Source organism: Marmota monax, unplaced genomic scaffold (genome assembly GCF_021218885.2).
Source record: "Marmota monax isolate L192 unplaced genomic scaffold, Marmota_monax_Labrador192_F-V1.1 WCK01_AAM20220418_F8-fsc00012, whole genome shotgun sequence".
Classification (NCBI taxonomy): domain Eukaryota; kingdom Metazoa; phylum Chordata; class Mammalia; order Rodentia; family Sciuridae; genus Marmota; species Marmota monax.
In genome coordinates, this window is record NW_026695227.1 from 31,125,235 (window position 1) to 31,140,577 (window position 15,343).

General features: G+C 37.8%; 1 protein-coding gene across 3 annotated transcripts in view; it reads right to left on the reverse strand.

The window, feature by feature from the left end:
- The window catches only part of Lima1 (LIM domain and actin binding 1), a 95,405-nt gene that overhangs the window by 11,668 nt on the left and 68,394 nt on the right, over positions 1-15,343 (reverse strand). For 2 of the 3 annotated variants that reach the window (XM_046435979.2, XM_046435980.2), the window contains 5 exons: positions 13,986-14,070; positions 12,259-12,407; positions 7,694-7,801; positions 2,977-3,061; positions 1,097-1,209 (listed from right to left, as the gene is read on the reverse strand). In XM_046435979.2, coding sequence (XP_046291935.1) covers positions 1,097-1,209; positions 2,977-3,061; positions 7,694-7,801; positions 12,259-12,407; positions 13,986-14,070 — 540 coding nt within the window. The remainder of the gene's footprint in view (positions 1-1,096; positions 1,210-2,976; positions 3,062-7,693; positions 7,802-12,258; positions 12,408-13,985; positions 14,071-15,343) is intronic. The other variant, XM_046435981.2, reaches the window with a different exon arrangement.

Genomic DNA, 15,343 nt, shown 5'->3' on the forward strand with positions numbered 1-15,343 from the left:
ATATGTGCGTGAAGTTGGGGCAGCTCAAACCACTTTAAACTAATTCTGCCTTTTGAGTTTTTTTTCAAGCTAAAACCTTTGAAACAGGTCTGGGGATGTGGCTCAAGCAGTAGGGCGCTTGCCTGGCATGTGTGCGGCCCGGGTTGGATCCTCAGCACCACATACAAATAAAGATGTTGTGTCCGCCAAAAACTAAAAAATAAATAAATACTAAAAATTCTCTCTTTAAAACAACAACAACAACAACAACAAAAAAAAAAAAACCTTTGAAACAAAGGCTAGCTATGTAAGAGCACACCCAAGGAGAAAGACACTAAAGAAGTGTGGGTATGACTGGTTATTAATACAAATAGGTGAAGTAGCATTGCATTAGCAAAACATTCAATTAAAACAGGTCAGTTAATAAGATTAAAATTGGAAAATCTATTTTTTACCTTTTTTGGTTTATTTTTATGGGAATAAATGTTTGCTCCCAGAAATGGAAAGACTGTTTTTAAAAACTGAGGGATCAAAGAGATCAGAGGTTGAATAGCCTAATCAATTTTTCTTAGCATACAAAAATGTTGTGTATTCCTTAGCATTTACCATTATCATCTAGCATAAGTATAGCTTAAATGCCAATTTTTATACTATATGGGTTGTTCAACTTCTACTCCAGCAGACATATTCTTTCTTTAAAAGTGCTAACAACCAATCAGGTTATAGCCAGACTCATCAGACCACTGAGCACTATCTTTAAGGTGGCTTTGTACATTTCCATACAACATGCTAATTTTAGTTCAACAGATTTCCCATTTTGTGAGTTTTACCAACTCCAAATATTTATGTACTTAGATTTTTTAAGTCATATTATCTTATTTAACTTAAGGTTTTCTTAAAAATCTCACATATTATTCAGATTTCAAACTGAGACATATTATTGAGCCTTCTCCCTCCTGGCCCAAACACCTGGGCAGAAGAAAGATTTGTAGGGACAATACACCCTTATTTGGCATTATAATCCCCAGGAAAGTAAAAGCAGATTATAATGAAGATGATACAAAGTGCAATTTGCTCTACCAGCATCTCAAGGCTTAGAGATAAACTGCCATCATACCTTCACTGCTTTTGGAGGAGAATTTTCAGAAAGGTTGGAGGCTTTGGCATCAGGACTCAGTGGTTTGGTGGACACCGGCTGCTGGGCCTCACTCTTAACCTGGGCATTACCTGCTTGAGTTACAAAAGAAGGACATTTTATAGTATTTCATGGGAAATCTTAGAAAGGGCTTTTCCAAAAAAGCAAAGTTTGAACATTTTCTATCAAAGAATGGTAGTTTCAACACCAAGAAAAACATTGTTCTTCTGTTGAAGAATAAACTAAAACTTATGCTCCTTAGGTCCTCAGGTCCTCTTAACAAATCGAGTCATCAGCAAACTTTCTCACCCTGTTCCACAAAAAGTGGGAATCAAAACAACCCTGTATAAAAAAAATTGCTGCCCAGCAGTATTCATGTTTCTTAAGGACACTTATAGACTTTGCTGACTTTTTGGTTGTTGGTATTCCCAATAACTTCTTGAGTGCTCCAACTAGAGCTGGGAAACTGAGGGAACACAAGGGCAAAAATATCATACCACATGTGTGCTCATGTGTGTTGTGCACATAATCTCACATTTTCTCCTTGGTTGGTCTTATAGCATGTATCTATGAATAAAAATTGAGAAGAGGGCTCCATAAAGTTTTTTCATAATCACTGAAGTGTCAACTACGTAAGCGGATTTCCTGCCAGTACATCCCATGAACTCAGAAGAGGCATAGAAAAGCCATTGATACCATTACTAAGGAATAATAATAAATTTTAAAATTCCTTAAAAATCTAGTGTTGAGTCAACAAAGTACTAAAAGATTACAGCTTATTTTTCAAAAAAAGTTTTGCCAACCTAGTCAGAAATATTTCTAGTCCAAGCAAAATAATTGCAAAAGGAATGTTCCTGGATTCAATCAGTTAAGTTTTTCTCTGAAATATTAAGGTAGGGTTTACTAAAGATCTGTTTAGCTCATATTTCTACTTTATTTTTTCACTGAAGTCCTTTTTTGCCAGGTGCAGTAGCACATACCTGGAATCCAAGCAACTTGAGAGACTGAGGTAAGAGGATTGTAAGTTCAAGGACAGCCTTGGCAATTCAGTGAGGCCCTAAGCAACCTTGCAAGACTCTGTCTTAAGATCCACATGTATTTTTAAATGACATGTTAAAAATCAGAATCAAAAGTGGGCATAATAAAGTTAAAAGTCCAAACATTTTTGTCTTTGGGATAAGCTAGGCTTAAAACAAGTCCAAAACAAGATGTTATGATGACAAACTTTAGCACCAGCATTAAAACCCCTACGGCCTATGGGGCTGGGATTGTGGCTCAGTGGTAGGGGGCTCGCCTACCATGCATGAGGCACTGGGTTCAATCCTCAGCACCACATAAATGTAAAATAAAGATATTGTGTCCACCTAAAACTAACAAAACAAAACAAACAAACAAAAAACCCTATAGACTAAAGAGGTTACTCAACTACCAGTTTTTATCCCTATAAGTAAATAAAATCCTTCTTGGACACACCTCTATTAAAATAAAACTTAAAAATTAGTTTACACAGCTTTAAGCCTGAAAGGGTTTAGTATAAAAGATAGGATAAGTTTAGTGAGCGAAGTATCAAAGGTATTTGTTTCAAGATAACCATATTTAATTGAATTCAACTGCTCTCTAAGCCATGAAATGTGTTAAGTGTATCCAAGCACCATTCCCCAAGCTGGGGATTGAACCCAGGGCTTCATGCATGCTAAGAAAGTGTTCTGCCACTGAGCTACATCTCCAGCCCAGCACCAGTCCTTAAAACCAAGTGGAAGATTTCATCGGCTAAATTGTTGGATTTAGTACATTACTTTCTCAACATTAACAGTAATGGGGACACCTCTGAACCAAATATGTGTGGAGAAGTAAGAACTTACCTTCGAGAGCTAAAGGCAAATGTTTACAAGAGTCATCTTCGGCAGGGGTGGAATGGACTGTCAGGCTATTCTCAGTTGTAGAAGCCTACAAAAAAAGTGGGAAGAGGGATTAAGAATCACATTAAAAATAAAAGAGCAAACTGCTGTTAATGCCATAAAAACCTGCTGACTCCAGTCAGTCACTGGCTGCCTGGGGAAATAACGGGCACCAGAACAGCTGAGCATTTAAACAAGAGGCAGCAAAATGTCTTTTATGAGGATATTAACATGCCTCTCAATTACAGAGTAACTCGAGAAACAGACTGCACTCAACTGCCAAAAGTGTGCCTCATCTCCCTTTATAAAAGAACTTCTAAACCACATCATTCCACTCTCAAAAAACAAGCAAAACAAAAACTCCTATGTCAAGGAAAGCAAAGCTCTTCTCTATATAACCTAATACAATCTAGGCAAGATAAAGTATTTAAATATGAGAACTTTTTTTTTTGTACTTAGTTATTGAAATCTGAGGGGCTTAACCACTGAGCTACATCTCCATCCTTTTTTATTTATTTATTTTGAGACAGGGTCTCATTAAGTTCAGTAACTTAGTGAGGCCTGGAACTTGAAATCCTGCCTCAGCCTCCTGAGTCACTGGAATTACAGGTGTGGACCACCATGCCCTGCTAGGAACCATTCTTGTTCTTTTATTTTCCTAATTGCCAATTCTCAACCAAATGCATTCCACTGAAAAAAACTTGCCCATAACTGAAGAACTTTTGATAACTAAAAAACAAATTTACCCAAAATTAAAGTCTACTATTATTTTCAGTTAGTTTCCTTAAAAAGGCATTTAAAAAGCCCAGTCTCAAAATGGCAGTGTTTAACAAAATGGCAGATTCTTATGTATCAGGTGTATATCTTTTCCTCAGATCAAATTTAAATAAAAGTACTCTCTACTAGTCTCTCCCTGATTTTTACTGGCCCCTAGGCCTTTCCAGGATCCCTTCCACATCCCAAATCATGAAGGGTCAACAGGTGAGCCAATGTACACTCTTTAGGTAATATTGATTCATTCAGATGTTGGATTTTATGGGTAATACTAAGTGTTTATATCAGGATTTCTAAAGTACTGAATAAATTTACAATGGCGATTAAGTTATTGGCGGACCTATACTTGAACATCAGCAGGGTTTTTTTAAAAAAATATTTATTTTTTTAGTTGTAGGTGGACACAATAGCTTTATTTCATTTTTATGTGGTGGTGAGTTTTGAACCCAGTGCCTCACGTGTGATTGGTGAGCACTCTATCACTGAGCCACAACCCCAGCCCATTGGTATTGTTTTTTAATGTTTATTTTTTAGTTATAGTTGGACATAATACCTTTATTTTATTTATTTATTTTTATGTGGTACTGAGGATCGAACCCAGGGCCCCGCACATGCTAGGCAAGCGCTCTACTGCTGAGCCACAACCCCAACCCCAGCAGGGTTGTTTTTTCTACTCTCATTTCATTACAAGAATTTTGACAAGGCATAAAACAAACCAGCATAACAGCTGACATTTACTGAGTGTTTACTCTGTACCAGGTATTGGACTGATCACTTTACATACATTATTTCATTTAATGATATGAAATAATTTTTTGAAAGCTGTGCAATGGCTAAAAAACACTCCTCAACTCTTGCTTAGTAGGTTCATCCATTCTAGGATGTTTTTCTTTCACCTCTAATTTGGTCACCTTGAACCTGTGGGGTATACCTAGTGCCAAGAATGACATCATTGCACATGGCCAACCAGATGACTTCACTGCAGGAACTTCCAGGCAGAAGCACATGAGATTTTGTTCAAACATTTAATTATAGGAAAGCACAAATTCATTTGCAAAAGGAGAAAGGGAAGAAAAATATCTTGACAAAATATTCCATTTCAAGAAAGTTCACCCTAGCATTAATGTTCTTTTGGAGCAAGCCAAAGTTCAAATAGGCTTTAGGTACTAGTTAACAAAAACTAGGCATGCAGCCAAAAGGATAGCTGTGGCTCTGAAATTTTTTTGCTGACTTAACAGCAGCCAATAGCTTATAAACCTGCAGTAAATACTTGAAGAATATCTGCTGTCTTTATCCTCTTTCTTTCCCACCTACTCCCCGATTTGTGATTCAGCTGCACTAATGCCCTCTCAGGCTATAATTAAAATGTTCTGATCCTCCAGTTCAACCCAGAGTTCCAGTTTCAAATCAGCATGAAGACAATCAAGAAGGAAGCACAAGATCACATACAAGGACAATCCAAGCATTATTTTCCAAACTATGCTCCTGGGGTAAAAATGAAGGAATCTCAATGCTGGAATATTTTTCTCTTAAATGTTCTTTTTTATAGAGTGTAAGGAAAATTCCAAGTATACTTACTTGAGGTTCTTGAGAAATAATCACCTATTTAAAATATGGGAAAACCAGGCAGTTTAAGGAGAGAACTCATTTGATACAAGACACAGACATGTGACCTCTACACTAATACCTTAGCACACTGTTGTAAGGATGTACACAATTTATTTGACAACTTTATAATTTATAACCATGTAACACGTGAATATCAAGTATTTTGTCTTATTACTTCAACATACACTTGTGTATTTTTTAATAAGAAAATAATTAAAAATTTATATTTTCTTTTCTGTTCTATGCTGTGAATTGAATTTTGTAGTCATTAATCTAAGATCATTTTTCTGGGTGCCTACTTTGATCTAAGTGTGTAATGTACCTTACAAGTTCTTATGAGTGTTCTGTCAATAAACCATACCTTTTTTTTTTTTCTTGGTACCAGGGATTGAACCCAGAGGTGCTTAATCACTGAGCCACATCCCTAGCCCTTTTTAAAATATTTTATTTAGAGTCAGGATCTCGCTGAGTTGCTTAGCCTCGCTAATTTGCTGAGGCTGGCTTTGAACTCGAGCTCTTCCTGTCTCAGCCTCCTGAGCCCCTGGGATTATAGGCATGCACATGGCGCCAGACTGGATAATGATTTGGAAAAAAATATGATAAACTCATCTGGCATAAATATTGTTACCTACTGCAACTAAGCCATTCATCTAATAATTAGGACATAAAATACAAATATGGTTTGCTTAAAGTCTTTTAGTGGCTTTCTGTTGCTACCTAATTATATTCAAACTTCATGTCGTGTGTGTGTGTGTGTGTGTGTGTGTGTGTGTGTTTGTGAGATTCTTGGAGTTGAACCCAGGGCCTCATGTATGCTAGGCAAGTGCCCTACCACTGAGTCATTTCCCCAGCCCCCCCTTTTTTTTTTGCTTTATTTTGAGATAGTCTTGCTAAATTGCCCAGACTGGCCTCAAATTTGCCATCTTCCTGCCTCAACCTCCTGAGTAACTGAGAATTCAGGCATGTTCTACCACTCCCAGTTTGCATCCAAATCAAGACTTTTTTTTTTTTTTGGTACTGGGGATTGAACCTGGGGCACTTAACTACTGAGCCATATCCCCAACCCTTTTTTGTATTTTATTGAGACAGGGTCTCACTGAGTTGCTTAGGGCCTTGCTAAGTTGCTAAGGCTGGCTTTGAACTCATGGTCCTCCTGACTCACCCTCCTAAACTGCTGGGATTACAGGCATGCACTACTGTGCCTGGCCAAATCCAAACCTTTAATGGTGACATATAAAGCTTTTCCAGACCATTCCCTGGTCCTCCATCTGTCTCTTACCCCTGCCTATATGTACATTGCTCAAGTCAAGACAACTAAACTACAACTCCTAAGCAAGCTAGGATCTCTGTTTTTCAAATCTGTTGTCTGCCTTCCCTTCCCTTTCTTACTCTACTTTTCCCTTATGCACTTGGCCTATGTCAGCATATTCTTCAAGATTTGGCTCACATATAACCTTCTTGAGGAACTCAGGTTAAGTATCCTTCATCTGAGCTTGCATGGCCCTATATACTCTCTCATAGCACCAATCACATTTGTTTTACAGTAGCCAACCTGTAACCTCCCCCACTCATTCTGTTAGTTTCCCTGCATATAAAGGCCACATAGTTTGTCTTTAGTTTTTAAACTCAGTATTTTCCTATACTTAGAATAGTGACTAGCTTTCAAAGTACTTTGAGTTAGGGCTGGGATGTAGCTCAATGGTAGGGTTCTTGCCTACTGTGTGCAAGATCTTGATACCAAGCACTGCAAAAACCAAAAATACCCTGGGAGAAAATATAGTATTTTCTTGAATAAAGTGTGTTAAACAAGTTAGTGGGGTGGTATGCAGCTGCAGTTCCAGTTATTTAGGAGGCTGAGAGAGACTTGCTTGGAGGAAGGAGCTAGAGATCAACATAGGCAACATAGCATATTTCAAAAAATACCCCCAAAACACCAACAAAAAAATTATAAACCAATAAATTTTTAAAAGAAAAAAGAAATCTTACCAAAAATGTGTTAAGTATGAAGTTAAATTAAGAATATACAAGCATTTTAAATCCAACAGAGTTTTAAAAATCACTTTAGTTCTATGCCCTCTGAGCATTTGCTGAGCAAAAGAATTTTCCAGTGAAGGCTCATTATTTGGTCAGCTATAAGTTGCTGAAATTGTGTGGCCTGCAAAAATGACAATCTGTCCTGGCAGCTGCTACCAAATTCCCAGACACTCTACAGCCTACAGTTAGAGTTGTTTCTAATTTTAAGCATCTAATTCAGAACACATGCTCCCCTGGCAACTGGACATCAGACTGTTCAACCCACCTTTTCTCCCTCCTGATGGGAGACGCAGACCTCAGGACCTGGGGGCACATTCTCCTTTTGTTCCAATTTATGAGTTTTGATTTCACCACCACTGGTTTTCAACTCATTCTATAAAATAAAAATAACTTGTGAATTTTTAAAGAAAAATTCTTGCCATTCCACTCTCTTCATCGCACATCTTTCAAATAAACTTGGAATGTTAAAAAATTCTTCTTAGAGGCTTCAGGTCAAATCAACCCCGTAATTCTCACAAGCAAAACCCATTGACTAGTGAAATGACAAAAGCAGCTGTGTGGACACATACCTCAGAGTTAAATATTTGTATGCTAGTCTCAAACTGCACACTCATTAGAATACAGACACACGGACATGGACACACACAAACCACCCCAGCACATAATGTTCTTGTGATTCACTCGTCTAGCAGCAGAGCTTGTGGAAATGCAAAGCTTGTGAGTTTTATCAGAAAGGACCATTCTGGAGCAGGGGAAAGGAGATGCCAAGTGCCAATAATTAAGAAAATATACTGACCATATATATAAATGCCCGGCCTGGAAAGAGACAGGGATGATGTATACATATAAAAACTGAAATTATATTTAATGATAACATAAAACAACCTTTTTCTGTGGGACTTTCAAAAACATATTTATCATAAAAAATTCATATAAGACATACCTTATTCTATTTCTCATATCAAAGCCTCAAAATAAAAAAGCATGCATTAACACAATCATAAGAAATAAACACAATCATGTTTTTTCCTTTCTACTAGATCCAGCAGGTAAGTTCATTTTAATATTCTGAGAATATTACCTGCTGTATCTAAAATCAACACAGAGACAGATGAATGTAGACATCTCCTACTGTTAGTCTGCTAGTAATTTAGTAATCTAGTACCTTTCTGCCCTCTGTGATTCTTTAAGCATGGGAAGAAACAGCAATTTTTGGACCCAGAGCTAATGAAGGGAAAGTGAGTATGACTGATTTACTCAGGACTGGAATTCCAGATTAAGACACACTGCTCTTGAGGTGAAGACAAAACATGACAACCCTATTTACTTCTGACCCCATCTCAAAACCATACCTCCACAGCTACTGCCAGAGAAGATGGGCCTTGTAACAACCATATTCTGTGAGGGGCCTGAGAAATTCTTTTGGGACAAGATAAAATGTACTTCTCACAAGAACTCCTAGAGCCAGCCATGGTGGCTCACACCTGTAATCCCAGTTACTTGGGAGGCTGAGGTAGGAGGATTATAAGTTTGAGGCCAGCCTCCACAATTTATCAAGACCCTATCTCAAAATAAAAAAGGGCTGGTTTTGTAGCTCAGTGGTAAAGCACCCCTGGTTCAATCTCATTATATACATAAAAAAAAAATCTAAAGACTTCCCAACTCTTAAAATCTCTAGAGAAGGAAAACTGTAATGTAAAAACGCTATTAAGAGGGGGGGAAAAAGTCACTGAACAGGTTTTCTCACTTATGGAATCGATTAGATGGAATGTTTGCAGCAAGAGGACACAGAGAAGAAGCAACCTCCTCTAAAGGAGCAAAGTAAGCTTCCCAGATCACCTATTTGCTCTACCTCCTGATCTATCTTCTAAGTGACATCTAACTTTGCTTTATTATTCACACTGTCTATGAATAATGAGCCTGGAATTCCACATTACTTCTTATTAAAATTTCTGCAAGAAGTTGAGATGAAATTATTCATTGCTCAGAGAATTAGTCCACCAATACTACTGGAAATACACAGTTAATTATTAGGGGGAAAAGAAAACTGAACTCCTGGAATAGATATTATGTAAAATATGAAGGGAAAGTGAGTATGACTGATTTACTCAGAGTTTGTTAAGAAATTTGGACATCAATAGATGAATGGTTTGTAATTTCAAATTTTAGAAGGAGAAAAATCTGAAAGAAAAACATTTATGTTTAAAAAATTAAAGAAGAAAAAAGAATAATACGGATGTGTTTATACCTATGTGTAGGTGTGGGTACATATGAACATATGGGATATAAAAAGTAACGTTAGTCAGGCATGGTGGTGGGTGACTATAACCCCAGCTACTCAGGAGCAGGCTAAGGCAGGAGAATTGCAAGTTAAGGTCAACTTCAGCGACACAGAGAGACCCTGTCTCAAAATAAAAAATAAAAAGGTTCAGGAATAAAGTTCTCCAAGGATCAATCCCTAGTACTACTTTACAAAAAATAAAATAAAATAACAATTTCAGTTAAGCCCTTATGTGGTGTCAATTTGCCAGTTAAGCATAGGAAAATGTAAAATAAAAGATCATTCATTCTCTCTGGAATATCAAATTTTTGTGCTTTTTAAGGATGTCATCTTTCCTGTCATTTCTCCCCTTTTTAAAATACACTACTCTACTTCTGTAGGAAATCATTACATCATAAGGATTAAAGACTAAGTGGACTGGGGCTGGACTTGTGGCTCAGCGGTACAGTGCTTGCCTCATTTGTGTGAGGCACTGGGTTTGATCCTCAGCACCACATAAAAATAAATAAATAAACACAATAAAGGTATAGTGTCCATCTAAAACTAAAAAAAAAGATTAAGTGAACCATATATTCTATAATTCTTTTAATTTTTTTCTTTTTAAATATTTCTTTTAGTTGTCAATAGACCTTTATTTAATTTATTTATATTCAGTGCTGAGAATTGAACCCAAGGCCTCATACTTGCTAGGCAAGCACTCTACCACTGAGCCACAATCCCAGCCCTGTATGATTCATTTTTATGGAATGTTTAGAACAGGCTGCTTCATAAAGACAAAAAGTAGATTAGTGGTTGCTAGGGCACTGGGGGTGGGGTTTGGATTAACTACAAAGTACAAGGTTTCTTTAGGGAATGACAAAAATATTCTGAAATTAGACAGTAGTGATAATTTTACAACCTTATAAATAAAAAAATTACTTAAATGTATACTTTATTCTTTTATGTTGTTTTGTTTTGTACCAGGGATTGGACCCAAGGGCACTCAACTACTGAGCCACATCCCCAGCCCTTTCTTATTTTTTATCTTGAGACAGGGTCTTACTAGGTTGCTTATAGCCTCTCTAAGTTGCTGAGGCTGGCTTTGAACCTGTGATCCTCCTGCCTCAGCCTCCCAAACTGCAGGGATTACAGGCATGCGCCACCCACCCCCAGCTAAAATATATACTTTAAAATGGTGATTTTAGCTGGGTGAGGTGGCCCATGCCTGTAATCCCAGAGGCTTGGAAGCTGAGGCAGGAGGGTTCAAAGCTAGCCTTAGCAACTTAGAAAGGCCCTAAGCAACTTAGTGAGACACTATCTCAAAAAAATAAAAAATGAAAAAAAGGATTGGGGATGTTGCTCAGTAGTTAAGCAGAACTGGGATCAATCCCTAGTTAATAATAATATAATAATAATAAAATGATGATTTTGTTGTGTGACTTACATAAATAAAAAAAATTATAAAACATCTACATTCATGTTGAATACTGATATTTCTTTTCTTTTTTTTTAGTACTGGGAATGGAGCTCAGGAGCACTCAACCACTAAGCCACATCCCCAGCCCTATTTTATTTAGAGACAGGGTCTCATTGAGTTGCTTAGTGCCTTGCTTTTGTTGAGGCTGGTTTTGAACTCATGATCCTCCTGCCTCAGCCTCCCAAGCTGCTCGGATTATAGGCATGTGCCATCGTGCCCGGCCACTGCTATTTCTCTTTAATATTATCTCTTCTTTCCTCAAAAACCAAAATAAGGGGGCTGGGGTTGTGGCTCAGTGGTAGAGCACTCTCCTCATATGTGCGAGGGCCTGGATTTGATCCTCAGCACCACATAAAAATAAATAAATAAAAGTATTGTGTCCAACTACAGCTAAATATTAAAAAAAATAAATAAAGGTTAGAGATGTAGCTCAATGTCTGACCACTTGCCTAACATGTGCCAGGCCCAGGCAATGCAAATAAATTAATTAATTAAATTAAGTAAAATCTTTTCTGTTAGCCAGGCATAGTAGTATATGCTTATTGTCTCAGCTACTCAGAAGGCCTGAGGCAGGAGGGTCACTTGAGTCCAGAGTGCAAGTCCAGCCTGAGGAATACAATGAAACCTCCTATCAAAAACAAACCAACTCTAGGGCTGGCGTTGTGGCTCAGCAGTAGTGCACTTGCCTGGCATGTGAGGCACTGGGTTCGATTCTCACGTATAAATAAATAAAATAAAGGTTTATCAACAACTAAGAAAAAAACAACTCTAAATATTATTGTTAAAACGAATAAAACTATACCTCTTGGCAATGACAATGAAAACATTCATTAAGAGAATGAGGAAAACTCTGTGACATTACTGACTGGTAACATCATACAAAAAAATATGAATGTGAAAGAGCTAGAAGAATGAAGTCAGGATTAGAACACAGTAAAGACTACAAATGAAGTGAGGGTAGGATTTATGTGAAGAGAGACTGACTAGCGGCAGAGAAAGAGACAGGGCCTAAGGGTTGGAGACACTTCCTAGTTCCAGTGTTCAGTGACGACAGGCTGGGGGAGAGAGTGAAGGAGGGATTCAGAACACATACTGTATAGTTGGTTGAACTACTTTGTTTGGACACAGCCGCCTGGTACTTGGCCATTCGATCCTTTATGGAGGTTTCTGAGAGGCGTGGGAGTTCCAGGTTACGCTTACTTTCATTTTTCTCTGAGTTGAATGCAGAGGATGACAACTGACCTGGAAGCACGCAAACAACAGGCTTTGTTAGGTGATAACATGTGATTCCAGTGGTTTACTAATTTTACATTTGGGCTACTGAAATCTAATGGTCAATTTCTTCTATTAAAAACGACAAGGGCTGAGGTTGTAGCTCAGTGGTAGAGCGCTTGCCTGGCACATGTGAGCGACTGGGTTCACTCCTCAGGACCACATAAAAGTAAATAAAGTATAAATGTACAACTTAAAAAGACAAAGAAGAAAATCAGAAACATATCTGTTATTTATAATATTCATTCACTTTCTTAACACTAAGAGGAGAAGCTTTACCATAATTAAGCATGGTATATTTTAAAATTCTAGCTAATTTGACATATGGAAAAATAGAAGATCTCAATGCTCTCTTTTTTTAAATTTTTTTTTCTTCTTTAGTTGTAGATGGACACAGTGCATTTACTTTATTTATTTTTATGTGGTGCTGAGGATTGAACCCAGTGCCTCAGGCATGCCAGTCGAGCAATCTACCACTGAGCCACAACATCCAGCTCTCAATGCTCTTTTAATTTGTATATCTTTGATTACCAGAAGTTTGATGATTTTCTTGTGCTTATTAATTTCTTTTGTGAGATGCTTATACCCTTCCCCCAACATGATAACTGCACCATAATAATTCCAACGTATTATATTATCACCAGTAACATAGGAAAACCAATCCTCTTTTTTGGTGGGTAGAAAGGTACTAGGGATCAAATTTAGGGCCTTGCTTATGCTAAGCATATATTCTACCACTAAGCTACATCTCCAGCCCCAGGATCACCAATCTTGATTATAAGTGATACAGCCTATCTATTGAAGCCCTCAAGCCCCAGACAACTGTGGAGCCAAAGTGTCAATAGCATTTTACTTGTAATTTCTCAAAGGCATCCTTTGGTTCTCACATTGTGACAAGGATAGATTAAAAACATAAGATAAGTGTGGACGTGGTGGCACACACCTATAAACCTAGCAGCTCAGGAGGCTGAGACAGGAGAATGGCAAGATTTCAAAGCCAGCGGCTAAGCAACTCAGTGAGACCCTGTCTCTAAATAAAATACAGAAAAGGGCTGGGGATGTGGCTCAGTGGTCAAGTGTCCCTGAGTTCAATCCCTAGTATCACCACAAAAAAAAAAAAAACACAAAAAGCTGCCAGGTGCAGTAGCACACTCCTATAATCCCAGTGACTTGGGAGGCTGAGGCAGGAGGACCAAGAGTTCAAGACCAACCTCAGCAACTTAGTGAGTCCTGAAGCAATTTAGGTAAGTCTTAAGCAATTTAGTGAGATCCTGTCTCAAAATAAAAATAAAAAGGGCTGGGGATGTGGCTCAGTGTAAAGCACCCCTGGGTTCAATCCCCAGTACCACTAAACAAAACAACAACAACAACAAAAAACACTCGCACAGGAAAAGCTTTAGAGAGCAATGAGATTCGAGAATGTACCTGACAGAATTCCTTTTAATTTGTGTGTTATTCTTCTTCTAGAAGCATTGGCCTTGAGTCCAAAAGTCATTACTTTTAATAAATGCTCTCTAAAAGATATCACACATAAGTAACTCTGCTTACCTGGACCTATTTCCAAGTCATCCAAAGAATAGCTGTTTTCAGAGATCCTCCTTCCACCTGTATTTCGGCTTTGGGCCCAAAGAATCTGTATAGAAAACAAATACACTTTGAATAGAAGATGGGATATCTTCATGAAATATTTAAGTCTTTTTTTATTAATATAATCTGTAAGAGATTAGATTTTATATATTTTTTCACATTCTATAGATTTTTTCTTCTTCAGTGCTGGGAATGGAATCCAGGGGGCCTCATGCATGTCAGGCAAGTGCTCTACCACAGAGCTACATTCCCAGCCCCATTCCACAGATTTTTAAAAAATATTATAAATATCAAGCTCTACATTTCATAAGTGCTTAGAGTTAAAAAAAAAAAAAAGAGTAATTCTAAATAGGTAATGCTTTCTGCTAAGGATTACTGCCTAATCAGTTATACCAGCAAGCAATGTAATTTAAATAGTCATTGAAGGGAAATCCTCATGTCCCAGATAACAGTGACATATCCCTCCAGACTGCCAAGGCCTCATGGCAGCATCTACTATTTCCTGTCTCCTGCTCACTTTACCCCTGCTGCTTCGGTCTTGGTCATGTCTTCATCAACTTTCCCCTGGACTACTGGATTACCTTATTATTATTATTATTAGTTTGTACCAGGGATTGATCTCAGGGGGGCTTAACCACTGAGTCACATCCCCAGCCCTTTTAGAGACAGGGTCTCACTGAGTTGCTTAGGGCCTTGCTAAATTACTGGCTTTTTGAACTCACATTCCTCCTGCCTCATCCTCCCAAGCCACTGGGATGACCAGCATGCACCACCACACCTGGCGCATTACCTTCTTTATTGGTTCTTTTTCACCTTCCAATCCAGTCTCTATTAATTGCCATTATCCCAACCACATAATACAAAATAATCCACCCCAAATATAATCTATTGTACTCCTCTGTTCAAAATTCTTTCAGAATTCCCAATTACTCCTTGAATTCAACTCCAAGTGCTTACTGTGCTATAGAATACCTGTTCTAGATCTGGTCCCTACCTACTCAGCCTTTTCTCTGGGTGTTATCTTTCTCATCTTTTTTCCTCCAAGAAAAGCAAACTTCTCTGAGGACCAAGACATTGTAGAAGAGGTTCCCTCCACCCAGATTACAAATTTATCCTGTTATCTAGCAAATGCCTGTTCCTTTAAGATTCAGTGTAAGCAAATGAAGTCTGACCTATCTCTTCCACATAAATGTGGTAGTCCTTTCTGTATTCTCAAGGTGTCTGGTCACACTTCTGTACATGATGTTGTGTGACTGTCCTATGGGCCTGTAAACTCACTAAGGATAGAGTCTGTGCTTTTTTTATTTTATTATTTTATT